A 19,725-nucleotide genomic window follows, 5' to 3' on the forward strand; every position below is an offset into this window, starting at 1 on the left:
TGGACACAAAATCAAAACCTTTCTATGTGAAGATAATATGTAGATCATAGTTATATTATGTAGAAACCAGACAGGTTCTGTTTTGTTAAATTGAGATAAATTAATGAAATGTTCCTTCACCTACCTATTCATGGTTAGCCTGAAATGAAAAAGGGACAGGTGAATATAGAGTACTGTATATTGCATTATAATAGCCAGGTTTCTATTGGTAGTGCTCTGTTCCTCCACCAGGACTCTAGCGAATAAATCCTGCCATGGAGTATTGGGTGGGCAGGGAAGCAATTGGAGAGATCAGCTATTTGTCACCTTAAATGTTACAGCTCTTAGTAGCATCTAGTACCTCAGGTATGTCCAAACTATGGCCCTGCAGCTGTTGTGAAACTACGAGTCCCATCATGCCCTGCCAAAGTTTTAGCATTCCCTAATAGCAAAACTGTGGCAAGGCATGATGGGACTTGTAGTTTTACAACAGCTGGAGGGCCATAGTTTGGACAAGCCTGATCTACCAGTTTCCGAAATGAGCACTAGTTACATCGCTGACATCAGCTGCATTGCTTCAGTGAGCAGCAGCTGATTAACTACTGTAAATCATGACTTCTCTGTTTAACAAGCATCTATAGAGTAACATCAAAGAATGATTATTTCCCATGTCCATCTCTGTTTTGACACATTAATCCCTCTGGTTTGAAGAGACTATATAAACTATTGCAGGAACACAATAATAGTCAGTGCTTTCATAAAAACTGTTCAGTTATATGAGACCTCTGACAGATGTTGTGCGTCATTTTGTTTAATAAAAATATTACTCTTAATCAACACTTTGATGTCACTCATGCCTGTGGAGTACAACTGAAGGTATATATAAGACTATTTATGGATTTAAAACAGTTTGGAGAATCAGTCCTATTTCTATTCCGTGTACCTTCCTGTGTATATCTACAGAATTTGCCATGTCGGATTCAAAAGAAAACCAGAATCAATGTAAAGAGGATAACAAGACGGGGAAAGAGCGTAAGTACTTCTTACACTAAGGGAAATCCTTTCTGTATTCAGCTGGAGGCTTCTCTGGAAATAGCAATTCTTTCATTTTTGTGAATTGCTGATATTAAGCATACTTTGATAGCAAGGGTGATGGGCACAGTAGTCCCAATACATTGTAATAAATACATTTGCAACATAAATATTTTCTTTTTTTAAAATCATTTTTACATTTCATATTACAATATATTGTATTATTATATATAATTATTTATTATAAGTTTAATTTATATTCTTTCCAATTTACTTACTCTTTATTGATGCCAAAGTTCTAAAAAGTTATCAATTATTGGTCAGGTGGTAGAACTATAACTGTTACTTATAAATCATTCATTTACTAATACTATGCCACGTTCATTTTTTCATTCTAGAATCATAAAATATACTAGTAAGCCCGCTCGAAGCAAATGCTTCGAAAGCTAGTCTGCTGCCTTGAGATTGTGCCTGTGTGAGAGAGAAAGAGATGTAGTTGCACTCACAGAGATGTAGTTCCAGAGTGGGGTGCCATCCAAAACCCACCAGGGCCAACTTATACTTCGGCTGCACTCACCAAAAATAATTCTCACAAAGGCAGTGATACTTTTCAACGTTTCGAACCTTTATTAGTGGTTCTTCATCAGGATGTATATATATATATATATATATATATATATATATATATATATATATATATATATGTAGGAGTGGATAGTCCGGCACTCACTTGATGCAGGCAATAATGCTGTGGTGCCTTCCCCAGGATGTCAGGTCCAATATGTAGCGTGGTGTGGAGGGCGGCACTCGTCAGACTTGTTTAATGCAAGTAAAAGCCTTTATTTATCCGACGGCGTTTCGGGTAGAGACCCGTTTTCAAGGATATATATATAATTATGTAGTGCGTTTACCAACTATTACCAACTAGTTGGTAAACGCACTGTGTTATATACCATGAATAGTATCAGGGAGCTTAGTGGAAATTATTAAAGCATTATGTGCTTTCAGTGGTTGTAGGTTTCCTAATATCATCCTTATCTTATATATGTGTATGCAGTGCTATTTTTGTAGGAAAATAGGTTCAGGAACTGTGGGCGGGGCAGAAGTGGGTGGTGATGTGGGTGGAGCTACCAAAGGGGCGGGGTATCAATTCGTGCATAAACTTTTTTTTTAACACATAATGACCTCAGCAGTGCCATATATACACATAAAGCCACCAGTAATGCCATATATACACATGCCACCAGCAGTGCCAATTAAACAATGCCCCCAATAACCCCAGTGATGCCAGATGAACAATGCCTCCAGCCAGTGGTGCAAGTCTAAAAAAATACCTAGTGCTACTTTGAACATGCAAAAAAATGGGCATGGCCACATGGGGCTCGGCCAATGAAAATGGGGGCGTAATACTCATATGACCTTGATAATGCTGTCCGTGATGCCCATTATACATATGCCACACACCGTGATGCCCATTATACATATGCCACACACAGTGATGCCCATTATACATATGCCACACACAGTGATGCTCATTATATATATGCCACACACAGTGATGCCCATTATACATATGCCACACACAGTGATGCCTAGTGGTACAAGTAGAAATGTTTTAAAGGTGGTATTGATTGCGCATGCCATAGCCGTTTGCAGCAAAACTGGTCGTGGCCACATGTCTTGAGGGGCATGGTCACAAAAACTAGAGGAGTGGCTTCATGACAATAGGGGCATGTTCATGTTATGCCACATACCGTAATGCCCAATGCACATGACGGCACAACGGCAGGTGCACCGCACACAGATATAACGTTTTTAAAATACATTTGTTAGCTGACAGACATTTGAAATATGGCGCAGGATAATGAGCCAATTGGAATTCACAGTCCGGCAGCCAATTGTTACTGCAGCTGCAGGTCGGTGAGATTTGATAGGCTTGTGGGCAGGAGCCATATTTCAAATGTAAGTGCAGTAAGTGGTCATGCGCTGCTCCCCCCAGGACCCAGCGCTCTAGGCTGCAACCTTATCAGCCAATTTGTTTATCAGGCCCTGGCCTGCTCTCTGTAGTGTAATTATTATATGTCAGCCCCCTCCCTGTTGTATTAATATTTATAGCCCCATGTCTCTAATTTAAATTTCTGTAAACCCAACACCCTACCGCCAACACACCTTACTCCCCCTATGTCCTACAAACACCCCATACACCACTACCCCGAACACATCCTTAACTTCAGTTCCTGTCCCCAGCACACACCCCATAACCCCCTATCATCACAACACACCCTATTCCACCCCATATAGCACAGGAGCCCTGCGGATGGAAGTTACCTGTGAGCTGTCGCCGCAACTGCTGCCTCCCAGGCACCGCTGATCCTCATCTCCTGGCCAATGCTCCCATGTGCTGCTCCACCGGCTCCCGGGCAGAGGGGTTACAGTCCAAGCAGCGGCGGTGGCAGTGTCCCCTCTTACTGCCGCTGGTTGGGGAAGAAGGGGAGGGGGACTATCCCTTCCCCTGTTAATGCCCCTGCCATAAACCACGCTGCTGCTGCCTCCTGCTTGCACACTTGCGCACCCGGATGCCGCCGTGGTGGTGTTTGAAAAAAATTATAATAATGGTAGGGGGTTGTATGCTGGGCCTTCGGGCGGACCCCCAAAGCTGACAGATCATAAGCGCACTCCCTGCACTGTAGCTATTGAGCGGGGACAGTGGTGCTGCCGGGAAGGAGACGGAGATCGACCTTGTTTCCTCCCGCAGTCCCTGCACCCACGCTTCCCCGAACGCTTAGTAAGAAAAATGTCGGGACCCCTACTGCTACGCGGTGCTGGTGGGCGGGGCTATGTCCTGCCCCAGCACACTTTGCAATACATGTAATGAGCGTCACGGCAAGTCGCACCACTCATTACATATATGACAGAAGGACTGGTCACCCGGCACCACAAATCAGGCAGGCTGCATCACAGGCGCAGCAGCTACTGTGTGCTGCATGGGGACGCCGGGACTCTGAACTATTTCTGCGCTGGTAAATAGAGGTTCCAGAACGCCGTGCCTGATGAGGTAATTTTTCAGCTGAACTTCAGGAACGGCGTTCCGGAGCGTTCCGGCAGAAAAATAGCCCTGTGTGTATATATATATATATATATATGGAAAGAAAAGAGAGTGGAGAGCGCCAGAGGTTTACCAACCACCTTAATGATATGAACAGTGCAAAAATCACAGAATACAATATAAAATATTTTTTATTAAAAAAAAATAGATGATCACATCAGGATTTCATCATTAGAATGCAGTTTCAATAACCCGACGCGTTTCGTCTTGAAAAAGACTTCATCAGGGGTTTAGTACATGCACTGTAGGTGGTAAGAAATTACAATAAATTATACAGAAATTCAAAAACCATTATACATCAAGCTTTAAAAATAAATAAGCGTTCAATTACGCCCTGGTACATACCAAAAAGTAAATAGTCAGCAGGATTGCTATGGAAGCTGAACACACCTGTCCGTTATAATGGATGGCGGTTTCTTAAATGCAGATAGTCTAAAATAAGTATTCATAACAATATAATTAGAAACACTCTGTATTTAGCCATATAGCAGGGGGGTGAGCACGTATAGCGTGTCGACACTTATATAGAGGAAACTTAAATAGAAGAAGGAACTATTCATAAAGAATGTGTAGGAGGAAGGAGATGGTAAACAAGGAAAAAAAGGAAAAAAAGGAAAAATGGCAAACAAAGGAGAATAAGATCAATAATCTTATGACATACCTTTAATTTGGTATGAAATGGAGTTCTTTAAATGGAACTGAGGCTGGAGATAAGTATCGGCGGGAATATTAATCCACCCAAATGTCCATAACTATAGGTATGGAAATTGTGGGAGCCTAAATAATAATAGTGGAAACCCCATTACTCACTCCAATAGTGTAACAAATATATTAAATTGATTACTTCATAAATTAATCGACATACCAGTTGATGATAGGGGATACGTCTGTGTTGGTACTCAGAGTGTAGTGACAGACAATGGTTCCCCTCAGATATAGAAAGACTCCAATTTCAACAAATAGTCTGATTGAACAAAGTGTAGCATCTACAAAGTAAACGCATATATATGGATACTAGGTCTCAGATAGCGAGTAAACATAAATAATTTGTCCAAGTGGAGCAGTAGGCCCCATTGGGAAATATATAGGCAGGGAGAGGATTCTAACCCACTGTCCTTAAAAAAGGTTAGCATATAGAGCCAAATGAACTAAACAGATAACTATTAGACATTGGTAAAGTGCTTAATAGCTGGGTCCAAAATCCCACTGGCAAAAACAGTTTGTGGAAGTGGAGAGGCATTAAGCATATAAATAAATCACAAAGGGATACAATATTGGCACAGTGTCTAACAGCAAAGATAGATCAACACTGACTACTTCAGTAACATAAATACAGCATAATCATAAATGATCAAACCATCCCAGAGCTACCTTACCTGTTAACGATGTGAACTCCAGTGACCTGATAGTGAGAATGAACCTGATGCTGCACTGGCCTCTATATATACCCAGATCCATCGTGAGGTCACTTCCGGTTAAGAGGAATTGAAATGTGTAGAACTGTGTGAAACTAAATACACAGTACAGGGGAAAAAGAGTGCTGTGGGCAAAATAGTGAGAATAAAAAGTGCCGCTACATCGCGGTGAACTAACAGTGGAGTTTGGTGTGGGTACCGCATATAATCACGCTGTGCGGGTAATCCACACACACAGCGCTTCCGCTTCCTGTAAATGAGACGGAGCGTCTCCTAGGTGATGAGACGCAGCTTGCGCTCCATAGTGGAGTTTGGTGTGGATACCGCATATAATCACGCTGTGCGGGTAATCCACACACACAGCGCTTCCGCTTCCTGTAAACGAGACGGAGCGTCTCCTAGGTGCTGAGACGCAGCTTGCGCTCCACATAGGGATCGTCGCTTCCTGTATGGGGAAGCGCGGTGTGAGATGGAGCGCAGCTTGCGTTCCAATGGGACGTTAAGTCCTGTGAGGGGATATATCGCATTAGTGTGTGGGGTATACTACTAAACTAGTGTAGGCATGTGCGAATAACATACCGCACATGCAGATCAGTGGGAGGCTATCAACCTATTAGTGCATATGTCACCTATAAGGAGTTAGACGTTAAGATAAAGATACGTGAGAATTATTATAGCTACCAAATGGCTTAATATTGGTAAATAACGTGATGCCAGTAATTAATACTATGATACCTAAGAGAGGGAAAGCCCACTATAAAGGTGGACATGAAAAATCGCCTGCTGCATAGAAGTTGAAACATAAACTGCTAACAAGTGGCCTGCTATAAAATATCAGTTTATACTTAAATGGAAAAATGTGTTGTATGTTGAAAAACCTCATTGTGATTCCTTAAATAGGAAACACAATGGAGATAGTATGGTTTAGGTTAAGTTCAGGGATGATTTGATCTTACAATGTTCATTTCATAAAATGTGGAGCATATACCCTGTGATTTATACATACAACAATGGGATAACCGTGGGCAATCCAGTGCATAAGGAGCATGCATACTGTGACTTGTACACATATACAATAAGTCACAGGGACCAATAATAAGCAAGTGACTTATACATACAACAATGGGATAACAGTGGGCAATCTTATGTATATGGAGCATGCATACTGTGACTTGTACACATATACAATAAGTCACAGGGACCAATATTAAGCATAGTGATATAAGGAAGACCAAAGATAAAGAGGCCAGATAGATGGCCCTAATCAGGGCTAGAAGAGTGACCAGAGAGGAATGGAGGTAGGTGAAGGCAGTAGGTAGACCCTTTTACGACAAAAACGAGGCTATATCAATGTTCTCATTGAGACCTTTTGGATGAAGCGTGTTAAGTATATATATCCAAAAAGTCTCACGCTTGGATAACTTAAGGTCCCTATCGCCCCCTCTGGGGTCCTGTTCTATCACCTCTAGAACGGTGAACAAAAAGTTGTTAATGTCAACCTTAGAGTCATGTTTATCTCTAAAGTGTCTTGGAACACTATGTATGTCTAATCTGTGCTTAATGTTGCGAATATGCTCCTGTATCCTGATTTTAACTTGTCTCTTGGTTTTTCCGATGTATGCTAAACCGCAGCCACACGTTATCCTGTACACAACGTATACTGAATTACACGTGGCCGCGTGATTAAGAAAGTACTGTTTTTTGTCAACAGTGCATTTAAAAGATCCCTTCTCCATATGCTTGCAACAGATACACCTTTGACAGGGTGTGCAGATTATTCTCTTGGTGAGGAAGTTGTCTGGAACTGTCTTTTTGGAAGAACTGGCCTTGAGTCGGCTGGGGGCTAGGACACTTTTGAGATTAGTGGCCCTACGAAAAAGGAGATCCGGTTTGGAGGGTAGATGTTGTCCTAAGATATTATCCTTAAGTAGGATATTCCAGTGCCTCGTAAGTATCTTTTTGATCTGATGGTTCTCCTTATTAAATTGTGTAATAAAGGATCTTTTCTCGAAAGTAGGTTTTTTCCTAGTCGGCTCAGATGGTTGGAGGACCTCTTCTCTTGTTCTATTTAGAGCTTTGATCCTGGCTCCCTCAATTTTATGTGGGTTGTAGCCTTTCTCTACAAAGCGTTGGGAAAGCAGGTTGGATTGGGAATGGTAGTCTTCAACTGAACTGCAATTCCGCCTGAGTCTAATGAATTGCGCAAATGGTACGCTATCCTTCCAATTATGGTGATGGCAGCTGTTATATGGAATAAAACTATTGCAATCTACATCCTTGAAGTGAGTTCTAGTTGATACAATCAGTCCAGGTTTTCCAGTTAGCTCAAGGTCAAGATAGTCTATGACACTAATATTTGATTTATGCGTGAACTTTAAATTGAAATCGTTGGACTGCAAATCGGTCATAAATTGCTCAATGCTTGTGGGATCACCTTGCCAGACGAATATTAAATCGTCTATGTACCGCTGGTAAAATAGGATGTGGGCCCTATGCATGGATTGGTAAATATGGAACTCCTCCCACATACCCATTAGCAGGTTGGCGTACGATGGGGCAAACTTAGTCCCCATCGCAGTACCGGTCTTTTGGAGAAAAAAAGAGTTGTCGAATTCGAAATAATTATGCGTAAGAATATATTTAATGCTGTTCAAGATGAATTCAATTTCATCGCTTGTATGTTCAGGATGTTGAGAAAGTATATATCTTACTGCTTCTATACCCTTTTGGTGTGGGATAGATGAATAGAGGGCCTGAACGTCAACCGTAAGCCAACAATACCCTTCCTCCCATTGAAATTCGCTTAATTTATTAAGAAGGGTAGTGGAGTCCTTCAGATGAGAAGCATTTTTCAAAACGTAGGGCTGGAGGAGAGTGTCAATGAAATGGGAAAGATTGCAACTAAGGGAAAGGATGCCGGCCACAATTGGCCTCCCAGGTGGTTCTGTCTTGTTTTTTTGGACCTTGGGGATGTGATAGAAGGTCGGTGTGACCGGATGTTTGACGAAGAGGTAGTCGAACTCTTCCTTCCCTATCAGTGATTTTTTTCTGGCTTCAAGAAGTAGTTCATAGAGCTCATCTTGGAATTCTTTGGTAGGGTTACTCTTCAGTTCGGTGTAAGTGATACCGTCATAAAGCAGGTTCTTGGCCTCCTTCAGGTAGTAGTCGGTGGCACCACCGGTAGTAGTCGGTGCCCAGTGGCACAGTCAGACTCTCAGTTAAGCAGTCTGCACTGTAGCTATTGAGCGGGGACAGTGGTGCTGCCGGGAAGGAGACGGAGATCGACCTTGTTTCCTCCCGCAGTCCCTGCACCCACGCTTCCCCGAACGCTTAGTAAGAAAAATGTCGGGACCCCTACTGCTACGCGGTGCTGGTGGGCGGGGCTATGTCCTGCCCCAGCACACTTTGCAATACATGTAATGAGCGTCACGGCAAGTCGCACCACTCATTACATATATGACAGAAGGACTGGTCACCCGGCACCACAAATCAGGCAGGCTGCATCACAGGTGCAGCAGCTACTGTGTGCTGCATGGGGACGCCGGGACTCTGAACTATTTCTGCGCTGGTAAATAGAGGTTCCGGAACGCCGTGCCTGATGAGGTAATTTTTCAGCTGAACTTCAGGAACGGCGTTCCGGAGCGTTCCGGCAGAAAAATAGCCCTGTGTGTGTGTGTGTGTGTATATATATATATAATATATATATATATATATATGTTAGCTCTGGATAGGGGGCGCCACTTGTGCTGGATGCGTTTTCTTCAAAAAACAATAATATTCCCTTTAAACATGGAGGGTGTCAGCCTATCTTCTAGTAAGAGTAATGGTATGTTTTACTCACAGGTTTATGGGTAGCAATGGAAAAAGATATCGGCGACTAATTATTGTAAGTATGATATATAAAAAATTTAATGAGATGACAATAAAAAAGTAAAAACACATTTATACACCAATGGACATATATTACACAATAAAAACTGGTTTCAAAGGTAAATAGGTGTAAAATACTGTGTTTGGGTAAAAGATGGGATAGGGATATATAAAAAAAAAAAAAATATATAATTATATTGTAAAAGAACAATATAAGAAAAAAAGTTTAAAAAAAAAAAAAAATATATATATATATAGAAAAAAACTTCAAGTATAGAAAAAGGTATTGATAAAAAGTTCTTAACTTTTTAGGATGGTAGGAGGTAGGTAGCCCAACGCGTTTCGTCTGGTGTGACTTCTTCAAGGGGTATATATCATACTTACAATAATTAGTCGCCGATATCTTTTTCCATTGCTACAATATATATATATATATATATATATATATATATATATATATATATATATATATATATATATATATATGAAAAAAGGGGGGTTCCCAGAATGCGCCCTTCCTAAAATACGGGATAATAATTGTTTTATCCAACACCAAACGGAATTTACACTGCCGGTACAAAAGAATAATTCATTAACAATAAAAAGATTTAACGATGAACCGTTTTTTTTATTAAAATGTTGTCTTCACAGTGAGGATGTTAGCCTCACTGAGAAGACAACATTTTAATAAAAAAACGTTTCATCTTTAAATCTTTTTATTGTTAAAGAATTACTCTTTTGTACCGGCATTGTAAATTCCGTTTGGTGTTGGATAAAACAATTATTATCCCGTATTTTAGGAAGGGCGCATTCTGGGAACCCCCCTTTTTTCCTATCTCTATCCTGGGTCCTGCCTAACAGAGGGCCCCCCAGAATTGCTGCCATACATATATAGAAGCGCGGTTGGGGTAACCTGTTCTTATATATATATATATGTCTAGTGTCCGTGTGTAACCGAAACACTGCCATCTGCTGGCAGCGAGTGAAACTACATCTTTTTCACACATACAGAGGCAATCACACATACAGAAACATAGAGGCAATCACAAGGTAGTAGACTAGCTTTCAAAGCTTTTGCTTTGAGCGGTCTTAGCTTAGCACGATGAACATGGAGAAAATGTGTTCCCCTTGCTATTAATGATATCAATTAGATTTATTTTATGGCATCCGGCAACATGGACTTACATTGATTTATTTTAGATTTATGTTTATGTGCAGAATAAATAAAGATAAGACTAGCATGTCACATCAGCCTTATCGTGATACAGAATATAGAAGAGTTTTCATAGGAACTCTCTGGGGGTGTTTAAGCCTAAAATCATCTTCTGTATCTCCCCAAAAAGTCCCAGTCCAAGACGTTTATAACGATTATAATGGTGTGGTGGCATCATATTTGTCATCCCTCTTTTACATGATCATTTTAGAAAAGTATAACTAAACTTAAAAAAAAAAAAAAAATCGGTATTCTAACCTGTGACAGGAAACACAATGTTAAACTTACTTGGTTTGGTTGCGTACAAAATATAAAAATTCTAAAGAAGAATGACAGTCACAAAGATGAAGAGAGGGCAGAACTGTCGGTTGCAGAAGTTGGAGGGTTAAGGATTTGGTGGGAAGGGCTTGAATGAAGAGATGAGTTTTTAAGACCATTCTGGAAGTCTTGGAGACAGACTGACCCAATAAGTGTGGGATGTTGAAAGCAGTGCAGGCTAAGGGCCTGAATCTGGTTCACTTGCAAAAGCAAATTCTCTCTCTAATAGACAAAACCATGAGCACTGCAGGCGGGGCTGATGTTGCATTGCAGAGAGAGTTAGATTTGGGTGGGGTTTGTACTTCAAACTGATATCTATATTGCAGTGTAAAAATAAAGCAGCCAGTATTTACTCTGCACAGTTTTTGTGCAATGGTTTTGTCCATTAGAGAGATAAGTTGCTTTTGCCAGTGAACCAGAATCAGGCCCTAAGTCCTGGAAGTGGTTATGGGAAGGGTAGTTAAGTGCAGTGGGTGTGAGGCAATATAAGTGGAACTGAGGCATGAGATGCAGGGAACAATTGAGAGCTTAGTAGGTAAGCGAGAGAAGCTTAAGTTAAAATGCTATGGCACAGGGAGCCAATGGAGAGTTTGACTGTTAAGATAGTAAAATTAAATGGGTATGAGAGTTAAGAAAAGATGGAAGAGAGGAGTGGCTGGAGCTGGGATACAAGACTTAGGGCAGGGCTGGGCAATAGTGGCCCTCCAGCTGTGTATGAACTACACATCCCAGGATGCTTTGCATTAGTTTTGCTATGTGGCCATGCTGAAACTGATGCAAGGCATGCTGGTATGTGTAGTTCATCAACATCTGGAGGGCTGCTATTGCCCAGCCCTTTCTTAGGGGTTTTCATGTGTGTGTGTGTGTGTGTGCATGTGTGTTAGACTAATGGGATTGATTGCATACAGCATACTCTGAACAGTGTTATTTAATATGATTGGCCTATATAATAACTCTGACTATATACTTATAGACTATTTGAAGAAATCTAGATTAATAATGTATAGCCTTAATTGTATAACCATGCTACAGTGTTCCTTAAACTAATTATGGAAGGTAAGATCTTTTTAAACATAATATTTAATTTCACATAGGAGAGCAAGAACCAAATGAAACCATCCACTGTGATGTATCCAAAGTCCACCAAGAAATTCCTAAAGACAGTCAGAACTCTGGAAAGTGTGAGCAAGAATCTAGTGAGCCTACCAAATCTCAAGAAGAATACCTTAAAGATCAATTACATACAAGCCAAGAACAAGCATCCAAGCACAATGAAAATGAATTATGCAAACTACACCAAAAAAAGCTGCCAGCTGAGAAAAAACAACCTTTCAACCTACATCACGATGAACTTTCTGAAAGCAAAGACGAATCTACCAAGCACCGTGACATTAAAACTGTCAAGAAGCATGAAGAAGAACCTTTAAAGCTCCAACAGGATGAAACTTGTACACACCATGAAAACCCTGCCAAACACTCAAACGATGAAAATTCAAAACATCAAGAGGAACCTTCCAAGCACCATCAGGATGAAACTTCAAAAAACCATGTGGAACATGCAAAGCACCATCAGGATGAAACTTCTAAACACCAAGAGGAACCTTCCAAGCACCAACAGGATGAAACTTCTAATAACCATATGGAAACTTCAAAGCAGCAACAGGATGAAACTTCCAAACATCATAAGGAAACTTCCAAGCACCAACAGGATAACATTTCTAAACACCAAGAGGTACCTTCCAAGCACCAACAGGGTGAAACATCAAAAATCCATGAGGAACCTGCCAAACACCAACAGAATGAATCTTCTAATAACCATATGGAAACTTCCAAGCACCAACAGGATGAAACTTCTAAACACCATAAGGAAACTTCCAAGCACCAACAGGATGACACTTCAGAACACCAAAAGGTACCTTCAAAGCAACAACAAGATGAAACTTCTAAAAACCATAAGGAAACTTCGAAGCACCAACAGGATGAACCTTTTAAAACCCATAAGGAACCTGCCAAACACCAACAGGATGAAACTTGTAAACGCCATAGGGTACCTTCCAATCATCAACAGGATGAAACCTCAAAAAACCATGAGGAACCTGCCAAGCACCAACAGGATGAAACTTCAAAACACCATAAGGAAACTTTGAAGCACCGACAGGATGAAACTTATAAACAACATGAGGAAACCGTCAAGCATCAACAGGATGAAGCTTCTAAACAACAACAAGAAAATCCCAAGCACACACCAGTGGACCTTTCCAAACAACACCAGGTAGAGTTTTTTAAAAATAATATGGAGGAACCATTGATGCACAAACATCGAGAAGTTCCCCAGATTCATGTAGATGACTGTTCAAAAATTCACCAAATTGAGCCTCATAAGCTACACAAAGTAGAACCACACGAACCACAAGGAAATGAACCCTGCAAACACCAAGAAGACCTTTCCAAAGACGAATCTCTCAAGCACAGTCAAGATGAACCTGTCAAGACACACCAAAGGGAGTCTTCTAAGCCTAACCAAGTGGAATCTTCCCAGCACCACCAAATGGAACCTTCAAAGCCTCAAGTGGAACCTATGAGACAGCACCATGGGGATTCTACAAACCAGCAAGCTGATTCCTTCAATTCTCATTCACCGAGTGAACATAAACCCCTGAGAGCTATTAAAGGTATTAAATAGTTTAAAGTAACAAGTGTTTTTAATAGAAAGACTATTATAAGGCATATATTTATTAACATAGTAATATTTACAATAAAAATCAACCTAAATCAATGTTGTTTCCAGGGCTAAAACCCACATTTACTAACTGATGCTTTCCAATAACATCTATCTATCTATCTATCTATCTATCTATCTATCTATCTATCTATATATATATATATAGATATATTCATAGATATATATATCTATATGGGTGCCACACGGGGTCATTTACCTGACGTCCGGATCCCGAATGGTAAAATACCGACGCACAGGTTCCCGATGGCCATCGGCTATTCTCCCTTGTGGGGGTCCACGACCTCCATAGAGGGAGAATAGAATAGGTAGTGAGTGTAGCGAGCCAGCGCGCCCGCAGCGTGGTGAGCGCAGCAAGCCAGAATGGGCATTGTTGTGCTCTCCACGCTGTCTGAGTCTGGCCAGTCGGGATCCCGACGTCGTGCTAATGACTGTCGGGATCCCGACTGTCGGAACCCTGTACCACACCCTCTATATATATATATCTATTAGAAAAAAACAAAAATAGTGCATTGAAACTTTTAATAGGATCATTTCAATACCTCCACAGCAACAATATACAATATTGCTCTTACCAAAGTAAAAAGTTCTGTGGGCTGGTTACCACAAGATTCATGGTAACCAAGGAGCTCCTTCCTGTGTCTCTGGTGGCTTCCTCCAGCATCCCTCTCCTGTTCCAGCTCCCTGCAGGCCGCAGCACGTGCCAGTGCTAATGGTGAATCAGCGATCCTTGGCAGCAGTCTGGCGTATGGATGGAGTTTATGTCTTGTAACATGTTAGTATACATCCTGGGGTAACCAGCCCACAGAGCTTTTTACTTTGGTATCAGCAATATTGTATATGTGTTGTTGAGATATTGAAATGATCCTATTAACAGTTTTAATGCACTATGGAGCGCCCCTTCTTTTGCTTTTTCTTATAGATAAATCTCTACCTGTGAATCCAGGGTGTGTCTAACACAGAAGGAGCAGCAGTCTCATTTATGGACTTTTGGTGTTCACCTCACCTATACAGGGGTTGAGGTGTTACTGATATAGACTTTTCTAACTGTACAGCTGTATATTTTAGCGCCATCCGACATTATTGCTTTGATTAACTTTTATATGTTAGTAATGTTTATTTTAGCCCTGGAAACACAACATTGATTTTAAATTAATTTGTAACTGATGAAAATAAACCTTAGTAAATATACCCCTAAGTCCCTAAGTGTCATATAAGTAGCTATGATAGTGTTGTGCTAATCTAAAGAATAATAAAAAATCCAGTTGTACAGAAAACTAGCTATGTAGCATTCTACAACTTAAGCACACATCCTGGAGACATGTCTTTGTAAAACAAGCCTCCATTTTTTCTTGCCTTAACTCACCATTACCATCTGCCACTACCCCCTACTACATTGAAAACTTCTCCTGTGCTACCTCTTTTGGAACTTCCTGCCCCTCACGAGCCGACTCTACATCATCCTCAAACTTTCACATTCTCTCTCAAAACTCGCTGTTTACCCCTATTTCATACAACCTGATACATCTTTATCTGGGCAATATCAGACACAATCTCTATTGGTGCCCATACACTTGTGCGATGGTATGCGATGCAATATTGCGCTTCGATTTCCCTCCAAGCTGAAGTGATGTGCATAGAATCATGCGATAAATCGCATAGCCCTTGTGACTTGGAATCAGGTCATCAGGGCTAACTGGGACTATATAAAAAACACAGATCGCACATTGCACTCACGATAAATTGCATGTGTCAAAAACTCACCTTCGATCGCACATGAGATTCAATAAATATTATGTGCAGCACATAATATCTTGAGATGTGAGGTTCGCCAAATGCGCCCACGCATCACATCTGGTTACACATTGGATGGGCATATATTCATGCAATCACACCGATGCGGTCGAAATTGAAGGATTGTATGCAATATCGCCCTGGTGTATGGGCACCATTAGCAACACTCCCACTCATCCCCTCTCTGTACCCCTCTACCTTTGTCTCACATCTGTTTACTGAGCCCAATTCTTTGGCAATTTTCAAGGGATACTTTTCTTTATTCTAGTCTATAAGGATCTAACTATTATACAAATTTTCTTGGCAGCACATTAGATAGAAGCGATGCTGGAGGACATCCCAATGTTGATGGCTGATTAGTAGAATGTCAGCTTAGAGCAGATAATTCAATAGTTGTTCCTGTACTAGCATACTGTACACTTTGTGATGTCACTCTTTCTGTCTATAGATTCCCACAAGGATCCTTCGCCTGCAGCCAGTCACCCAGCACATTTGAAAGATGTAAAAAAGTAACCTCCTGAAACATATCATCCTAGTTATTGGACAGTACTGTATAAGTAATCCTGCTAACTGTATACTCTGTATTTATAATAACACTTTGTAATCAGGGCCTGATTAAAGGTTTATGGTGCCGCCCTTAGGCTAAAACACATACATCCCCTTATAATATAATACATCCCCTTGTAATGCTGCTAAACATACGTGTATGGGGGCTCAGGGAATCCAATGCTTGTGGCATGGGAAGGAGGCTTTGGTTTTAAGCTGCTCGGCTGGCGACGAAGCACAGTGTATATAAAGTAATGGTTCCATCAGTAAGTTACATTGGCACGGCCATCTGGTGGTCACCTTAAAACTTTACCCCCACAGTACATCATGGCATCTGATTACTAACAAGCATGGAATTATTTTATTCCTCAGCTGTCATCTGCAGGGCAACCCCCACAGTCCTGGTGCCCTAGACTGCAGCCTTATCAGCCTATTGGTCTTATTTTATGTGAGCGATACTGTCTAATGTAGTCTTATTTTATGTGGGCGCTACTGTCCAATGTAGTCTTATGTGAGGGTTACTGTCTAATGTAGTCTTATTTTATGTGGGCGCTACTGTCTAATGTAGTCTTATTTTAAGTGAGCGCTACTGTCCAATGTAGTCTTATTTTATGTGTGCGCTACTGTCCAATGTAGTCTTATTTTAAGTGAGCGCTACTGTCCAATGTAGTCTTATTTTATGTGAGCGTTACTGTCCAATATAGTTTTATTTTATGTGAGCGTTACTGTCTAATATAGTCTTATTTTATGTGAGCACTACTGTCTAATGTAGTCTAGTTGTCCAATGTGCAAACACTTGGCCAATTTTGTACAGTAGGTGCAGCAGCTTTAGTTTAAAATATGAACATAAATAACAATAGTTGCATTACCAAGTGTAATGGTGGCTACAGTGTATATGATTTCAATTGTATGTACTACCAGGAATTTGCAATCATTAGGTTTATTTATCAAATTAATGTTGGGAACCCCCTGAAAATCTGGAATAACATAGTCACCAAATTAACAGAAAAATGGATCTGAATAAACTTTTCTAGAACGTTTCATAGAAATAGCTGACCCTAAGCACTGATAGAGTGTGTAAGCATGGCCTAATGGGCCTGGAGCCGGAAATGTTCAAGGGACTATTATAAAAAGTGGAGGAGGTGAGGCCAATTCCATGTAGGCATGTAGAACCCATACACTTTAAGCCCCAGTGTCTTGTTAAATATCTAAAAGTGCAAAAATTGCATAAATGTGTGAAAAGAAATACAATTTTAATGTTTATGATTTATGGCCAACCATGTAGCCAGCTGGTGTCTGTATGGAGATCATCATGCTGTCATGATGATGGGTCTAGTTTTGTGTGGAGGCCTGGAGCTGCAATTCCATTTGCCCCATTGTTAATCTGGCCCTGTGCTCAGGTGTCGACATTGACATGGGCAGTACGGACGGTGTAATGGTTAGCATTACTGCCTCACAGCACTGAGGTTATGGGTTTGATCCCACCATGGCCCTAACTGTGTGGAGTTTGTATATTCACCCTGTAGTTGTGTGGGTTTCCTCCGGGTACTCCGATTTCCTCCCACAAGCCAAAAATGTACTGGTAGGCTAATTGGCTGCCAACAAATTAACCTTATAATGTCTGTGTGTGTACATGTGGTACGGAATATAGCTTGTAAGCTCTACTGGGGCAGGGACTGATGTGAATGTTCAACTATTCTCTGTAAAGCGATGCGGAATATATGTGCGCTATATAAGAAACTGGTAATAAATAATAATGCCAATATTCAAAAAAAGGAAAAAGGGATGACCCAGCTAATTACAGACCTGGGAGCTTACCATCAATAGTGGGTAAAGTATTTGAAGGATTTTTAAGGGATGGTATCCAGGAATATTTAGACCTTCATAGTTTACTCAGTATTAACCAGCATGGGTTCGTGAAAAATCGTTCATGCCAAACAAATTTACTAGGTTTCTATGAGGAGGTTAGCAAAAACCTTGATAATGGAAACGCTGTAGATGTGGTCTTCCTAGATTTTGCTAAAGCTTTTTATACAGTGCCATAAAAGAGGTTGATAAATAAAATGGAGGACCTGGGATTAGGGGCATATATCTGCAGATGGGTAGGGAACTGGCTGTGTAATAGAGAACAAAGAGTGGTTGTGAACAGTACTGTATCAAATATGATACCAGTATTAAGTGGAGTGCCACAGGGTTCGGTACTAGGGCCCATTTTATTTAACATATTTATTAACGATATTGGGATGGGGTTACTCAGCAATGTATCCATCTTTGCTGATGACACAAAATTGAGTAGAGCTATTAAATCAACAGAGGATGTCTCCGCGCTTCAAAATTATCTTAACAATCTAGATGAGTGGGCACAAAATTGGAAGATGAGATTCAATGTGGATAAATGCAAAGTTATGCACCTTGGGAAACCTAACCAGTGTGCCAGTTATAACCTAAGCGGGAAGGCATTGGGTAATTCAGTACTTGAAAAGTATCTAGGAGACCAAATAGATAACAAACTGGGGTGTAGTGCTCAATGTCACATAGCAACAAAAAAGGCCAACAAAATTCTAGCATGTATTAAAAGGGGCATGGAAACTAGGGACTCAAAAGTAATTATGCCTCTGTACAAATCATTGGTTAGACCGCACCTCGAATATGCAGTGCAGTTCTGGGCCCCGCACTATAAAAAGGACATCATAGAATTAGAAAAAAAACAAAGAAGAGCAACAAAGCTAATTAGGGAAATGGAGAATTTAAGCTACGAGGATAGATTGAGCACTTTGGGACTATTTATACTAGAGAAGAGACGTTCAAGGGGGGACAAGCTCAACATGTACAAATGTATCAGGGGCCAATATAAGGAACTGTCAAACACCCTTTTTACTGCAAGAAATCAATCTAGGACACAAGTTTAGATTAGAAGAAAGAAGATTTTGTTCCCTTAGAAGAAAAAATGTCTTTACGGTCAGAACAGTCAAACTTTGGAACTCTCTTCCTGGAGAAGTGGTGTCGGCAGACACAATAAATATATTTAAAATAAGGTTGGACAAACATTTATTGGTTAAGAAACATCCAAGGGTACGAATACGTAACATAACCTGTCTTTAAAAACTTCAGAACATACTATACAACATGGGATAAGATATTAAAACCTAGGTTGAACTCGATGGACGCAAGTCTATATTCAGCCTTATCTACTATGTAACTATGTAACTATATAAACTATATAAATAATAATAAAGAAATAATAAAGAAATAATTTGCATAAAAACTCCCTGAAAACATCATGTCGAGTTTTATTGTGTTGACCTTTTCCATATCAACCATTTTCTTGTGTCCCACCTGTTGTTCTTGTCCACTTAGTGCATGTTGACTAATTGACTGTCTACCTAGATGTTGTTTGTGAGATAATCCACGCCCCATCTTGACAGAATGTTGAAAAAAACATTCCTCATGATCACTTTGGTGATGAAAGACATTGAAAGAGTGACATGCTCCCCCTTCCCCAAAGGTGAAGTAATCCCCAAAGGTGACATACTGTAATTATCAGTGCTCATATAGCCTTATTCTAGTTCACTCTTTCTGACAAAATCCTTCTTAGATGGACAAAACCATGTGCACTGCAGGTGGGGCAGATGTAACTTGTGCAGAGAGAATTAGATTTGGGTGGGATTTATGTCAAATTGAGATCTATATTGCAGTGTAAAAATAAAGTAGC

At 40.5% G+C, this 19,725-nt stretch overlaps 1 protein-coding gene across 1 annotated transcript; it reads left to right on the forward strand.

The window, feature by feature from the left end:
• Positions 1-458: 458 nt before the first annotated feature.
• Positions 459-19,200, forward strand: LOC146007761 (uncharacterized). Its single transcript, XM_083146358.1, has 3 exons — positions 459-1,011; positions 12,028-13,605; positions 15,916-19,200. The coding sequence occupies exons 1-3, from the start codon at positions 951-953 to the stop codon at positions 15,978-15,980; spliced, it is 1,704 nt and encodes a 567-aa protein (XP_083002484.1). The 5' UTR covers positions 459-950; the 3' UTR covers positions 15,981-19,200.
• The last annotated feature ends 525 nt before the right edge of the window (positions 19,201-19,725 follow it).

The sequence above is a fragment of the Crinia signifera genome, chromosome 6, assembly GCF_055691185.1.
Source record: "Crinia signifera chromosome 6, ASM5569118v1, whole genome shotgun sequence".
NCBI classification, from domain to species: domain Eukaryota; kingdom Metazoa; phylum Chordata; class Amphibia; order Anura; family Myobatrachidae; genus Crinia; species Crinia signifera.

What these genes read in the sequence shown, in the direction of transcription:
- LOC146007761 (XM_083146358.1), top strand. Translation starts at nt 951, where the DNA reads ATGTCGGATTCAAAAGAAAACCAGAATCAATGTAAAGAGGATAACAAG. An exon ending in TAACAAGACGGGGAAAGAGC is followed by an intron (nt 1,012 to 12,027) that starts GTAAGTACTTCT and finishes AATTTCACATAG; the next exon opens with GAGAGCAAGAACCAAATGAA. An exon ending in ACCCCTGAGAGCTATTAAAG is followed by an intron (nt 13,606 to 15,915) that starts GTATTAAATAGT and finishes TTCTGTCTATAG; the next exon opens with ATTCCCACAAGGATCCTTCG.